Source organism: Somniosus microcephalus, unplaced genomic scaffold, assembly GCF_052327205.1.
Source record: "Somniosus microcephalus isolate GS21.2 unplaced genomic scaffold, FLI_Smic_1.0 unresolved_chr7, whole genome shotgun sequence".
In the NCBI taxonomy this organism is placed as follows: domain Eukaryota; kingdom Metazoa; phylum Chordata; class Chondrichthyes; order Squaliformes; family Somniosidae; genus Somniosus; species Somniosus microcephalus.
This window is the reverse complement of record NW_028225185.1, coordinates 11,381,626-11,395,464: the sequence shown is the minus strand read 5'-3', so window position 1 is coordinate 11,395,464 and position 13,839 is coordinate 11,381,626. Positions and strand designations below refer to the sequence as shown.

The following is a 13,839-nucleotide window of genomic DNA, read 5'->3' as shown; positions in this document are numbered from 1 at the left end:
TGTTATTCTATATATAAACCCCCCGAACCCCTCGATTAGATTCCAGCCTGTAACTCACTCCTGGATATCTGTTATTCTATATATAAGCACCCCGAACCCCCCGATTAGATTCCAGTCTGTAACTCACTCCCGGGCATCTGTTATTCTATATATAAACCCCCCGAACCCCGCGATTAGATTTCAGCCTGTAACTCACTCCCGGGTATCTGTTATTCTATATATAAACCCCCCGAACCCCTCGATTAGATTGCAGCCTGTAACTCACTCCCGGGTATCCGTTATTCTATATATAACCCCCCCGAACCCCTGGATTAGATTCCAGCCTGTAACTCACTCCCGGATATCCGTTATTCTATATATAAACCCCCCGAACCCCTCGATTAGATTCCAGCCTGTAACTCACTCCCGGGTATCTGTTATTCTATATATAAACCCCCTGAACCCCTCGATTAGATTCCAGCCTGTAACTCACTCCCGGATATCCGTTATTCTATATACAAACCCCCCGAAACCCTCGATTAGATTCCAGTCTGTAACTCACTCCTGGGTATCTGTTATTCTATATATAACCCCCCAAACCCCTCGATTAGATTCCAGCCTGTAACTCATTCCCGGATATCTGTTATTCTATATATAAACCCCCTGAACCCCTCGATTAGATTCCAGCCTGTAACTCACTCCCGGGTATCCGTTATTCTATATATAAACCCCCCGAACCCCTCGATTAGATTCCAGCCTGTAACTCACTCCCGGATATCCGTTATTCTATATATAAACCCCCCGAACCCCTCGATTAGATTCCAGCCTGTAACTTACTCCCGGGTATCCGTTATTCTATATATAAACCCTCCGAACCCCTCGATTAGATTCCAGCCTGTAACTCACTCCCGGGTATCCGTTATTCTATATATAAACCCCCCGAACTGCTCGATTAGATTCCAGCCTGTAACTCACTCCCGGGTATCCGTTATTCTATATATAAACCCCCCGAACCCCTCGATTAGATTCCAGCCTGTAACTCACTCCCGGGTATCTGTTATTCTATATATAACCCCCCCGAACCCCTCGATTAGATTCCAGCCTGTAACTCACTCCCGGGTATCTGTTATTCTATATATAAACCCCTCGAACCACTCGATTAGATTCCAGCCTGTTACTCTTGTTAACCTTTCCTTTCTGCCCTGCAGCCGATGGCCTGGGGTACTCTGGCCACCTTGAAACCATATCAAAACTTCTCTGTCAATGAAGATATTGAAGGTCTAAAGAAAGCGATTGATGCCAAAGGTATTTATTGACTCCCCAAAGCCTTTCCACCATCTACAAGGCACAAGTCAGGAGTGTGAGGGAATACTCTCCACTTGCCTGGATGAGTGCAGCTCCAACAACACTCAAGAAGCTCGACACCATCCAGGACAAAGCAGCCCGCTTGATCGGCACCCCATCCACCACCTTAAACATTCACTCCCTCCACCACCGGCGCACCGTGGCTGCAGTGTGCACCATCTACAAGATGCACTGCAGCAACTCGCCAAGGCTTCTTCGGCAGCACCTCCCAAACCCGCCACCTCTTCCACCTAGAAGGACAAGGGAACAGGCGCATGGGAACACCACCACCTCCAAGTTCCCTTCCAAGTCCTTACTTGGAAATCTATCGGGCCGTTCCTTCATCGTCGCTGGGTCAAAATCCCGGAATTCCCTCCCTAAGCGCTGTGGGAGCACCTTCACCACACGGACTGCAGCGGTTCAAGAAGGAGGCTCACCACCACCTTCTCAAGGGGCAACTAGGGGATGGGCAATAAATGCCGGCCTCGCCAGCGACGCCCACATCCCATGAATGAATATAAAAAAAGGAAACATATTATTGTCCTCACGCTCTGCTGTTCCATGTCCAGCCAGCCAGTTCAGGAGGACGACGGATTGTCCACCTGGGAGGTGCTCAGTGGCACCGCCGGTTGGTAGGATGAGGAATTATGCCCTCAGCTTCCACCATCTTCCTTTGCTGCCTTCAGCTCGGCCAAGGAGGTACGGGAGAGGGTCCCCTCCATCCCCCCGCCACCCCCTCACTCTCCTCATTGATGTTCAGCGACCCAGGCTGTGGCAGGTCGGGTCAGTGTCCGACCTCGACGCGTCACCAACGGTCGAGGGCTGCAACTGTGGCCCAGCGACACTCGGTGCCACTGGGGCGGTGGGGGTGGGGGTGGGTGTGGGTGCGGGGGATACGGTGTGAACTTTAGAGCGGGGTGAGTGGGCCCACCTCAGCCATTGCCCCCGACCAGGGCTGAAGCGAGGCAGGGGGCCCCCTGTCCGCTGTAACGAGATGTAAAGGAAGAACTTGCGTTTCTATAGCGCCTTTCACGACCACCGGACGTCCCAAAGCGCTTTACAGCCAATGAAGTACTTTTTTTGAAGTGTGGTCACTGTTGTAATGTGGGAAACGCGGCAGCCAATTTGCGCACAGCAAGCTCCCACAAACAGCAATGTGATAATGACCAGATCATCTGTTTTAGTGATGTTGGTTCAGGGATAAATATTGGCCCCAGGACACCGGGGAGAACTCCCCCTGCTCTTCTTCCAATAGTGGCCGTGGGATCTTTTACGTCCACCTGAGAGGGCAGATGGGGCCTCGGTTTAACGTCTCATCCAAAAGACAGCACCTCCGACAGTGCGGCACTCCCTCAGAACTGCCCCTCCGACAGTGCGGCACTCTCTCAGTACTGCCCCTCCTACAGTGCAGCGCTCCCTCAGTACCGCCCCTCCAACAGTGCGGCGCTCCCTCAGTACCGCCCCTCCGACAGTGCGGCGCTCCCTCAGTACTGCCCCTCCGACAGTGCGGCGCTCCCTCAGAACTGCCCCTCCGACAGTGCGGCACTCTCTCAGTACTGCCCCTCCTACAGTGCAGCGCTCCCTCAGTACCGCCCCTCCAACAGTGCGGCGCTCCCTCAGTACCGCCCCTCCGACAGTGCGGCGCTCCCTCAGTACTGCCCCTCCGACAGTGCGGCGCTCCCTCAGAACTGCCCCTCCGACAGTGCGGCACTCTCTCAGTACTGCCCCTCCTACAGTGCAGCGCTCCCTCAGTACCGCCCCTCCAACAGTGCGGCGCTCCCTCAGTACCGCCCCTCCGACAGTGCGGCGCTCCCTCAGTACTGCCCCTCCGACAGTGCGGCGCTCCCTCAGAACTGCCCCTCCGACAGTGCGGCACTCTCTCAGTACTGCCCCTCCTACAGTGCAGCGCTCCCTCAGTACCGCCCCTCCAACAGTGCGGCGCTCCCTCAGTACCGCCCCTCCGACAGTGCGGCGCCCCCTCAGTACCGCCCCTCCGACAGTGCAGCGTTCCCTCAGTACCGCCCCTCCGACAGTGCGGCGCTCCCACAGTACCGCCTCTCCAACAATGCGGCGTTCCCTCAGTACCGCCCCTCCGACAGTGCGGCGCTCCCTCAGTACCGCCTCTCCGACAGTGCGGCGCTCCCTCAGTACTGCCTCTCTGACAGTGCGGCGCTCCCTCAGTACCGCCCCTCCGACAGTGCGGCGCTCCCTCAGCACTGCCCCTCCGACAGTGCAGCGCTCCCTCAGTACTGCCCCTCCGACAGTGCGGCGCTCCCTCAGCACTGGCACTGGGAGTGTCAGCCTGGATTATGGGGCTCCAGTCTCTGGAGTGGGGGCTTGAACCCATGACCCTCTGACTCCGAGGCGAGGGAGCGAATGCGAGTGCTACCCACTGAGCCACGGTGATGCAATGATACCCTCGGCCCAGCACCTAGCAACTCGGGATTGAGCGCTTTCCCACCGCGCTCCCCGGCACCCGGCCTCTGCCGTCCTGGATCTTTGCGCCGCGGACCTTTTACCCCTTCTCTTTCATTCCCTCCTCCGCAGGGGTCGACGAGGCGACCATCGTCCGGATTCTCTGCAACCGCAGCTGGGAACAGAGGCAGCAAATCGCAATGGCGTTCCAGAAGCAATACAACATGGTGAGCGCCCTGACTAAATCCAACTCGCATTAATACAGCGCCCTTAACTTACGAACATACGAATTAGGAGCAGGAGTCGGCCACTCGGCCCCTCGAGCCTGCTCCGCCATTCAATAAGATCATGGCTGATCCGATTACTCCACATTCCCGCCCGATCCCCCGATAACCTTTCGCCCCCAGAAAAACGTCCCAAGGCCCTTCACTGGAGCGATTATCAGACAAAATTTGACACCTAGCCACCTAAGGAGAGATCAGGACCGGCGACCAAAAGCTGGGTCACAGAGGTCGGTTTTAAGTGTAACCCCTTCACGGTTCTCTAGATATATGTGAGATGTAGTCTCTGTTGTAGACAGTATTCTGTAGTCCAGTAAGGAGATCACTACTACAATGGCTAAATTCTAATTATCTTACTTTATAGTTTTAACGTCAGACAGTATAAGAAGATTACAGGTCAATGAACTAAATTAGACATTTGCATACATTAGAATGAATCTAGACATAATAAACATACATTCTCCATTTACATGGATTCAAAGGAGAATCTGTCCCTGTGTCCAAATTCGAGTGCACTCTTTCGTTGGCGCGCTTAAGTTGGAGCTCATGGTATGTATAATGTCTGCAAGACTTACGACTCCGAACCCCTTCGTTGAATTCTCTTCACGACCACTGAATCCCACTTTGAGTTCTGGGTGCAGAGCTACTAATACGAAGGGCGGCGGCCGAGTTTGGAAGCCCGGGACGGGGTGCGGCAGCCATTTGCCTCCTGAGCCCTCTTTTCAGAGCTCCTGCCCTCTTCACTTCCAGTCGCTCCTTTCTTCCCGCTCGAAAACCCCGACTCCACCCCTTCCTCCTGGGGTTTCTGCCTGGAGACTGCGCAGCCTCACTGTCTGCAACAGTTGATACCGGTGCAGAATTATGGAAAGTCTGCTCTTAGTCACATTGTGTCCTTAAAAGTTCTTGCCGTACCTTCACATGGGCAACTTTAACCCAGGGATTTATAACAATGATAATACAGTGTCTAAGTTAAAGATTGATAACCATACTTAGCGTACATAACATTTCCAGTGGGGTAAGGAACGTCTTAAAGGAGGAGAGAGAGAGGCGGAGAGGTTTAGAGTCATGGGGGAAAGATTCGGTATCGCCATTATCGGCCATGCGCTAAGTTTAGCGCCTGGCGCTAATTATTGCCTCCGACGGCAAACTTGGCTTTTATCGCCCCCGGAGGTGATTGGAGCACTAAATCAGGCACTTCACCCCTGTCTTAAGGCCGAGGAGCGAGGCGCTACCTCAGAGCACTGGCGAAGCAAGGGCAAATCAAAATGAACCTGCAACGTGCTGCTCAGTACTCAAAACTCCTTCACACAGCATTGAATCTCTCCAGAAGTCTCTCTCTCTCTCTCTCTCAGAATGCGTGGTGCAAAAATGTCACTGACAAAAGAAGGCAGGAAGCGGTCGCTTTTAAATAGCGCTCCCCCAGTCCCTTTCTGACTGCAAAACGCTCCCCTCAACCTGTCGTTGCTAGCGGCAGGCGGTAAGGCAGGGGGCGCCACTCAATATCCGGTCCGGGGCGCTAATGGGGCGTTGCGCATTCAACTGACGTCACGATCTGCCGGCGCAGGAGATCGTGGCGGTAGTGTTTAGCGCCGCCGCAAAATGCCTAGTTAATTTCGCGAGCGGCGCAAACGTCGCCGCGCCCGGGCGCTAGTTGCTTTGCGCCTCATTAGCGCCCTCTTAAGGCGCTAACGGGAGGCGCAAACAACTGAATTTTTCCCCCATAGAGTTATACAACACAGAAAGAGGCCCTTCAGCCCATCGTGTCTGACATGAATCAGTCATTCGTGAAAGAAAGACTTATGAAATGATACTGAGCGGCCTACGGGTGGCGCTGTCCGGGGAAGAGTATAAATACTCGGGCACGGGCCCAGCTTGCTCAGGACATTCTTTAACAGGAACTAGTGAAGGACACAACTAGACCTCCATGTTGTAAAACAGTTGATTAAAGCTTTGTTTAACGCTTAGACCAAGTGCCAAGTAGTTTGCTTACGTCAGTGTCCGCGCCGGCCATCGAGCCCCGTCTATTCTAATCCCATTTTCCAGCACTTGGTCCGTAGCCTTGAATGCTATGGCGTTTCAAGTGCTCATCTAAATGCTTCTTGAATGCTGTGAGGGTTCCTGCCTCTACCACCCTTTCAGGCAGTGAGTTCCAGGTTCCAACCACCCTCTGGGTGAAAATGTTTTTCCTCAAATCCCCTCTAAGCCTCCTGCCCCTTACCTTGAAACTATGCCCCCTGGTTATTGACCCCTCTACTAAAGGGGAAAAGTTCCTTTCTATCTACCCTATCTAGGTTTAGGGAGGGAATTCCAGAGCCCGGGGCCCAGGCGGCTGAAGGCACGGCCGCCAATGGCGGAGCGATGGAAATCAGGGGATGCGCGAGAGGCCAGAATTGGAGGAACGCAGAGATCTCGGAGGGTGGTAGGGCTGGAGGAGGTTACAGAGATAGGGAGAGGGGGGGGCGAGGAGGGGATTTGAACACAAGGATGGAGAATTTTAGAATCGAGGTGTTACCGGACCGGGAGCCAATGTAGGTCAGCGAGCACGGGGGGGGGGGCGATGGGTGAACGGGACTCGGTGAGAGTTAGGACACTCGGTCAGAATGCGAGTCCTGTGAGTCGGGGCTGAGGGACTGAACCACACTGAGCAGGGAGACCCACACGTTCCACTAACCCTCCGTCACAGGGGTCAGCTCATTGGCTCCACATAGCACAGGAAGAGCCCAGCTCCCATCGACAGTCTGACCTGAGGCTCGCAGTCAGCACAGGGTGGTAACGGACAATACTATTGGTTTCCCAGCCTCCAGGGCTATGGAAAGAAAACAGAGAAACATCGAAACATAGAAGATAGGAGCAGGAGTAGGCCATTCGGCCCCTCGAGTCTGCTCCGCCATTCAATGCGATCATGGCTGATCATCCAAATTCAGTACCCTGTCCCTGCCTTCTCCCCATATCCCTTGATCCCTTTAGCCTTAAGAAATATATCCAACTCTTTCTTGAATATATTTAATGAATTGGCCTCCACCGCCCTCTGTGGCAGAGAATTCCACAGGTTCACCGCTCTCTGGGTGAAGAAATTCCTCCTCATCTCTGTCCTAAATGGCTTACCCCTTATCCTTAGACTGTGACCCCTAGTTCTGGACTCCCCGGCCATCGGGAACATCCTTCCTGCATCTAGTCTGTCCAGACCTGACAGAATTTTATAGGTTTCGATGAGATCCCCTCTCAATCTTCTAAATTCCAGTGGGTATAAGCCCAATCGACCCAATCTCTCCTCATACGTCATTCCTGCCATCCCAGGTATCAGTCTGGTGAATCTTCGCTGCACTTCCTCCATGGCAAGAACATCCTTCCTCAGATAAGGCGACCAAAACTGCACACAATACTCAAGGTGTGGTCTCACCAAGGCCCTGTACAACTGCAGCAAGACATCCTTGTTCCTGTACTCGAACCCTCTCGCTACGAAGGCCAACATACCATTTGCCTTCTTAACCGCCTGCTGCACCTGCATGCTTACCTTCAGCGACTGGTGCACAAGGACACCCAGGTCTCGCTGCACTTCCCCTTCTCCCAATCTATTGCCATTCAGATAATAATCTGCCTTCCTGTTTTTGCCACCAAAGTGGATAACCTCACATTTATCCACATTATAGTGCATTTGCCATGTTTCTGCCCAATCACCCAACCTGTCCAAATCGTACTGGAGTTTCACGACATCCTCCTCACAGCATACCCTCCCACCCAGCTTTGTGTCGTCTGCAAATTTGGAGATACTACATCTAGTTCCCTTGTCCAGATCATTAATATATATTGTGAAAAGCTGGGGTCCTAGGACCGATCCCTGCGGCACCCCACTAGTCACTGCCTGCCACTCGGAAAACGACCCGTTTATTCCAACTCTTTGCTTTCTACCTGCCAACCAGTTCTCTGTCCAAGTCAATACCTTGCCCCCAATCCCATATGCCTTAATTTTGCAAGCTATGCGGGACGTTATCGAAAGCCTTCTGAAAGAAAGATTTGCATTCATATAGCGCCTTTCACCACCTCAGGACGTCCCAAGGCGCTACACAGCCGATGAAGTACTTTTTTTGAAGTGTAGTCACTGTTGTAATGTGGGAAACGTGGCAGCTCAATTTGCGCACAGCAAGCTCCCACAAACAGCAATGTGACAATGACCAGATCATCTGTTTTTAGTGATGTTGGTTGAGGGATAAATATTGGCCCCAGGACACCAGGGAGAACTCCCCCGGCTCTTCTTCCAATAGTGGCCGTGGGGTCTTTTATGCCCACCCGAGAGAGCAGACGGGGCCTCGGTTTAATGTCTCATCCGAAAGACGACACCTCCGACAGTGCGGCGCTCCCTCAGTACTGCCCCTCCGACAGTGCAGCACTCCCTCAGTACTGCCCCTCCGACAGTGCGGCGCTCCCTCAGTACTGCCCCTCCGACAGTGCGGCTCTCCCTCAGTACCGCCCCTCCGACAGTGCAGCACTCCCTCAGTACTGCCCCTCCGACAGTGCGGCGCTCCCTCAGTACTGCCCCTCCGACAGTGCAGCACTCCCTCAGTACTGCCCCTCCGACAGTGCGGCTCTCCCTCAGTACCGCCCCTCCGACAGTGCGGCGCTCCCTCAGTACCGCCCCTCCGACAGTGCGGCGCTCCCTCAGTACCGCCCCTCCGACAGTGCGGCGCTCCCTCAGTGCTGCCCCTCCGACAGTGCGGCGCTCCCTCAGTACTGCCCCTCTGACAGTGCGGCGCTCCCTCAGTACTGCCCCTCCGACAGTGCGGCGCTCCCTCAGTACTGACACTGGGAGTGTCGGCCTGGATTATGTGCTCAAGTCTCCGGAGTGGGACTGGAACCCACGGCTTTCCGACTCAGAGGCGAGAGTGCCACCCACCGACACCATAGATTTTGAACGTGCCTTGGGGAAGTATTTCTGTGTTGTTGATATATTGCTGCTGCTGCAGATGTCATTGAAGGCAAGCGGCAGCGAGGATAAGATTGGATCGGCGTGCGAGTGCGGCGGGAAGGTTTGAAGTGGTTGGATTAGGTCTCCCGTTCCCGAGCGGCCGTGTGATTGCTCAGGGGAGGCTTGTTGAATGGCGGGACTTAGCGGGTGGTACAGAAACAGCTTTAAATGCTGAAGGTGTTGTGCGTGGCCGTTAGAGAAGGTAGGATTAGCTGCGTGGTGAGATCGAGAGATTTTTGGACTCTCGGGGAATCGAGGGATATGGGGACCGGGCGGGAAAGTGGAGTTGAGGTCGAAGATCAGCCATGATCTTATTGAATGGCGGAGCAGGCTCGAGGGGCCGAATGGCCGACTCCTGCTCCTATTTCTTATAGAAACATAGAAACACAGAAGATAGGAGCAGGAGTCGGCCATTCGGCCCCTCGAGCCTGCTCCACCATTCAATGAGATCATGGCTGATCATCCAAATTCAGTACCCTGTCCCTGGATTCTCCCCATATCCCTTGACCCCTTTAACCTTGAGAAATATATCCAACTCCTTCTTGAATATATTTAATGAATTGGCCTCAACTGCCTTCTGTGGTAGAGAATTCCACAGGTTCACCACTCTCTGGGTGAAGAAATTCCTCCTCATCTCTGTCCTAAATGGCTTACCCCTTATCCTTAGACTGTGACCCCTGGTTCTGGACTCCCCGACCATCGGGAACATCCTTCCTGCATCTAGTCTGTTTAGTCCTGTTAGAATTTTATAAGTTTCAATGAGATCCCCTCTCATTCATCTAAACTCCAGCGAGTACAAGCCCAATCGACCCAATCTCTCCTCATATGTCATTCCTGCCATCCCAGGTATCAGTCTGGTGAATCTTCGCTGCACTCACTCCATGGCAAGAACATCCTTCCTCAGATAAGGTGACCAAAACTGCACACAATACTCAAGGTGTGGTCTCACCAAGGCCTTGTACAACTGCAGCAAGACATCCTTGTTCCTGTACTCGAATCCTCTCGCTACGAAGGCCAACATACCAATTGCCTTCTTAACCGCCTGCTGCACCTGCATGCTTACCTTCAGCGACTGGTGCACAAGGACACCCAGGTCTCGTTGCACTTCCCCTTCTCCCAATCTATTGCCGTTCAGATAATAATCTGCCTTCCTGTTTTTGACACCAAAGTGGATAACCTCGCATTTATCCACGTTATATTGCGTCTGCCATGCTTCTGCCCAATCACCCAACCTGTCCAAATCATACCGGAGTTTCTCGGCATCCTCCTCACAGCACACACGCCCACCCAGCTTTGTGTCGTCTGCAAACTTGGAGATGTTCCTACGGTGACTGTGGAGCTACCAGGAGGCTAGTGGAATCCCACCGGCTCAGAGTGACGGCGCAAATTCACATATGCCTGGACGTTCTGTCTTAAAAATTCTTCCTGTCACGTTTTAATCACACTTTGTATCCGCGTTTCCTTATTATTCATTCCTCCGTCCGCATGGGTGACGGGAGCTGCCTGTGTTAACTTGTTACTGTCTGGTCTCGGTGCGGCCAGGACACCTTGCCCGGCCCGTTAACTTTCATCGTTCTCTAATTGTGGCCTGCAGGACCTGGAGACGACACTGAAGAAAAAGCTGTCTGGCTACCTTGAGAACGCCATGCTCTCACTCCTGAAGAACCCGGCGCTGTCCGACGCTGAGGATCTGAAAGACTCGATGAAGGTAACCTCCTCCTGTGACAGCTCAACCCGCGGCCTGAGAGGAGCTCATCCCCTCACGGAGCTCGCTCACTCCCGTCCCTCACGGAGCTCGTCCCCTCACGGAGCTCGACCCCTCACGGAGCTCGCTCCCTCACGGAGCTCGACCCCTCACGGAGCTCGCTCACTCCCGTCCCTCACGGAGCTCGTCCCCTCACGGAGCTCGCCCCCTCACGGAGCTCGCCCCCTCACGGAGCTCGACCCCTCACGGAGCCCGTCCCCTCATGGAGCTGGCCCCCTCACGGAGCTCGACCCCTCACGGAGCTCGACCCCTCACTCTCAGCCTCTCGCTCTACCTCTGTCTCTCGGCTCGCTCTCTCTTTCTCTGTCTCTCTCTGTCTCTTTGTCTCTCTCTGTGTCTCCCTCTGTCCGTCTCGCGCTCTCTCTGTCATTCTCTGTCTCTCTCTCTCTGTCTCTCTCTCTCTCTCTCTCTCTGTCTCTCTCTCTCTGTCTCTCTCTCTGTCATTCTCTGTCCAATTCCAATTCCAATTCAAATGCTTTATTGGCATGAAAGTTTACAGAGAACCATATTGCCAAAGCTTACATAGCAAAAAGGTACAGTTTTCCAACATTCTGTAGGTGTCAATCGATTTGACATTTGTTGGGTACATACAATATTACTTTTAACAATATTAATTTTAAACAGTCTTACTTTTAAACAGTCCTCAGGTTGTGACATGTTGTTACATATTTGGCCCCAAGGTATGGTCTGTCTCCTTCTCCCAGGACTAATCTCAATTTTGACAGATCATCCAATTCCTTGAAATCTGGGGTTGTTTGGCTTAGCTTGTTGAATAATATGTTTCTTGATGTGTTGAATTTTTCGCATTTTAGGAGGAAATGCATTTCTGTTTCAACCTCGCCGGCCAGACATTGATCGCATATTCTATTCTCTCTAGGCTGCCAGGATTTCTTGTATCTGCCTTTTTCAATTTCCAGTTGGTGGTCGCTTAGTCTGTACCTGGTGAGGGTCTGTCTCTGTTTTGTGTCTCTGATGGTCGTGAGGTAGTCTGCCAGTTTATAATCTCTTTTTAGGGCCCGGTAACATTCTAATCTGCTTTGGCTTTCGGTTATTTTGTTCCAATGTTCCAGGTAGGTTTCTTTGCATTTTTTAATGATTTGGTTCACTCGGATTGGTGTTTGGACGGCTGTGTTGGTCTGGGGCTGGTCAGGGTCCGGCTGAGTACTTAGTTTCAGTAGCAGCTGACTCAGGGGACTCTTTTCTGGGTTTAGCTCTTGGGTCTGAAAGGCTTTGAAATGAAGGGTGTCTGGGGAGCTAGATTTGAGGTGATTTAGGAAGTTTAGTGCTCGTTTTTGGATGTTTATTATCAGTGGGTATCTGCCTAGTTCGGCTCTGCATGCATTTGTTGGCGTTTTTCTTTGGGTGCGAAGGATGCTTCGGCAGAATTCTGCATGTAGGGCTTCTATTGTGTGTTTTTCCCATTTAGTGTAGCTTTGGTGATTTAGCGGGCCCCATACTTCACTACCGTACAGTGCAATGGGCAGGATTATGCTGTCAAATATTTTGAGCCAGATTTTGATTGGGATTTGGATGTTGTAGAATTTTCTTTTTATTGCATATAGGGCTCTTCGGGCTTTTTCTTTTAGTGCATTCACTGCTATGCTGAAGCTCCCTGATGCTGTAATAGTTAGACCAAGGTAGGTGTAGCTCATAGTGTGTCCTATAGCGGTATCACTGAGGGTAAATTGGTATTTGTTTTCCTGACATCTGGGCCTTTTTTGAAAAATCATGATGTTGGTTTTCTTTAGATTTACTGTTAGAGCCCAATTTTGGCAGTATTTGTCGAGTAGGTCTAGTTGTTGCTGTAATCCCTGTTCTGTGGGAGACAGCAGAACCAGGTCGTCCGCATAGAACAGGGATTTCACTTCTCCATCAAGGAGACGGAGACCTGGTGACTCGCTTTGCTCCAGCATGTCTGCTAATTCATTTATGTATATGTTGAACAGGGTCGGGCTCAAATTGCAGCCCTGTCGGACGCCTCTTCTCTGGGTGAAGAAATCGGTGCATTTGTCTCCAATTTTGACCCCGCATTTGTTTTTCAGATACATTGATTTAATAAGGTCATAGACTTTGCCCCCTATTCCACACTGAAGAAGTTTATAATAGAGCCCTTCGTGCCATATAGAGTCAAAGGCTTTCTTGAAGTCGATGAAACAGGCGAATATTTTCCCATTTTTTGTTTGGTGTATATGTTTTTCGATGAGGGTGTGAAGGGTATAGATATGGTCGGCGGTGCGGTGTTTTGGAAGAAAGCCTATTTGGTTTTTTCTGAGGATATTATGTTTGTTAAGAAAATCAAGTAATCTACTGTTTAGAATACTGCAGAATAACTTCCCTAGACAACTGTTGACACAGATGCCGCGGTAGTTATTTGGGTCTGATTTGTTTCCGCTTTTATATATGGGGGAGATTAGTCCTTGGCACCAGATATCGGGAAAACAGCCTGAACGTAATATGATGTTGAATAATTTGAGTACCGCACCCTGCATCTCCATATTGCTGAACTTGAGCATTTCATTTTTGATGTTGTCTGGGCCACAGGCTTTCTTTAGGTGGAGAGATTTTGTTTTTGTGGCCAGTTCTTTCCATGTGATTGGGGAGTCTAGAGGGTTTTGGTTGTCTTTAATTGTTGCTTCTAATGTGTGGAGTTTTTCTGTGACCTGATGTTGACTTGGGTTTGTTTCGTTTATTGGGATGTCTTTGTAGAGGTTTTCAAAATGTGTTCTCCAGATGTCGCCATCTTGGATTGGTAATGCTTGCAATTGTGTTGTACTCAGGTTATTCCACATTTCCCAGAATTGTTTTGGATTGGTGGAGTTTTCAATTTCTTCGAGTATTTTGTGGGTATAGTTTTGTGTTTTGTTCCTAATGGTGTGTTTATATCTTTTGAGGGTTTCATTGTATCTAGTACGTAGGTCCGGATTGTTTGGTTGCCGATGCTTTTGGTTTGATATTTTTCTCAGGTCTTTTCTGGCATTTTTGCATTCGTGGTCAAACCATTTCTTATTTTTATTTTGTCTTTGTGACTCTTCCTCTTCTGTTTCACGAGGTCGGCTTTTACAGCTGCCTCATGGAAGATCATATTTATATCC

The 13,839-nt window shown here is 51.4% G+C and overlaps 1 protein-coding gene across 2 annotated transcripts in view; it reads left to right on the top strand.

Annotated features, from left to right (window-relative positions):
• LOC147086531 (annexin A2-like) overlaps window positions 1-13,839 on the top strand; it is a 64,135-nt gene that overhangs the window by 15,278 nt on the left and 35,018 nt on the right. For both annotated transcript variants that reach the window (XM_085978638.1, XM_085978639.1), the window contains exons 3-5: window positions 1,188-1,284; window positions 3,871-3,965; window positions 10,577-10,690. In XM_085978638.1, coding sequence (XP_085834764.1) covers window positions 1,188-1,284; window positions 3,871-3,965; window positions 10,577-10,690 — 306 coding nt within the window. The remainder of the gene's footprint in view (window positions 1-1,187; window positions 1,285-3,870; window positions 3,966-10,576; window positions 10,691-13,839) is intronic.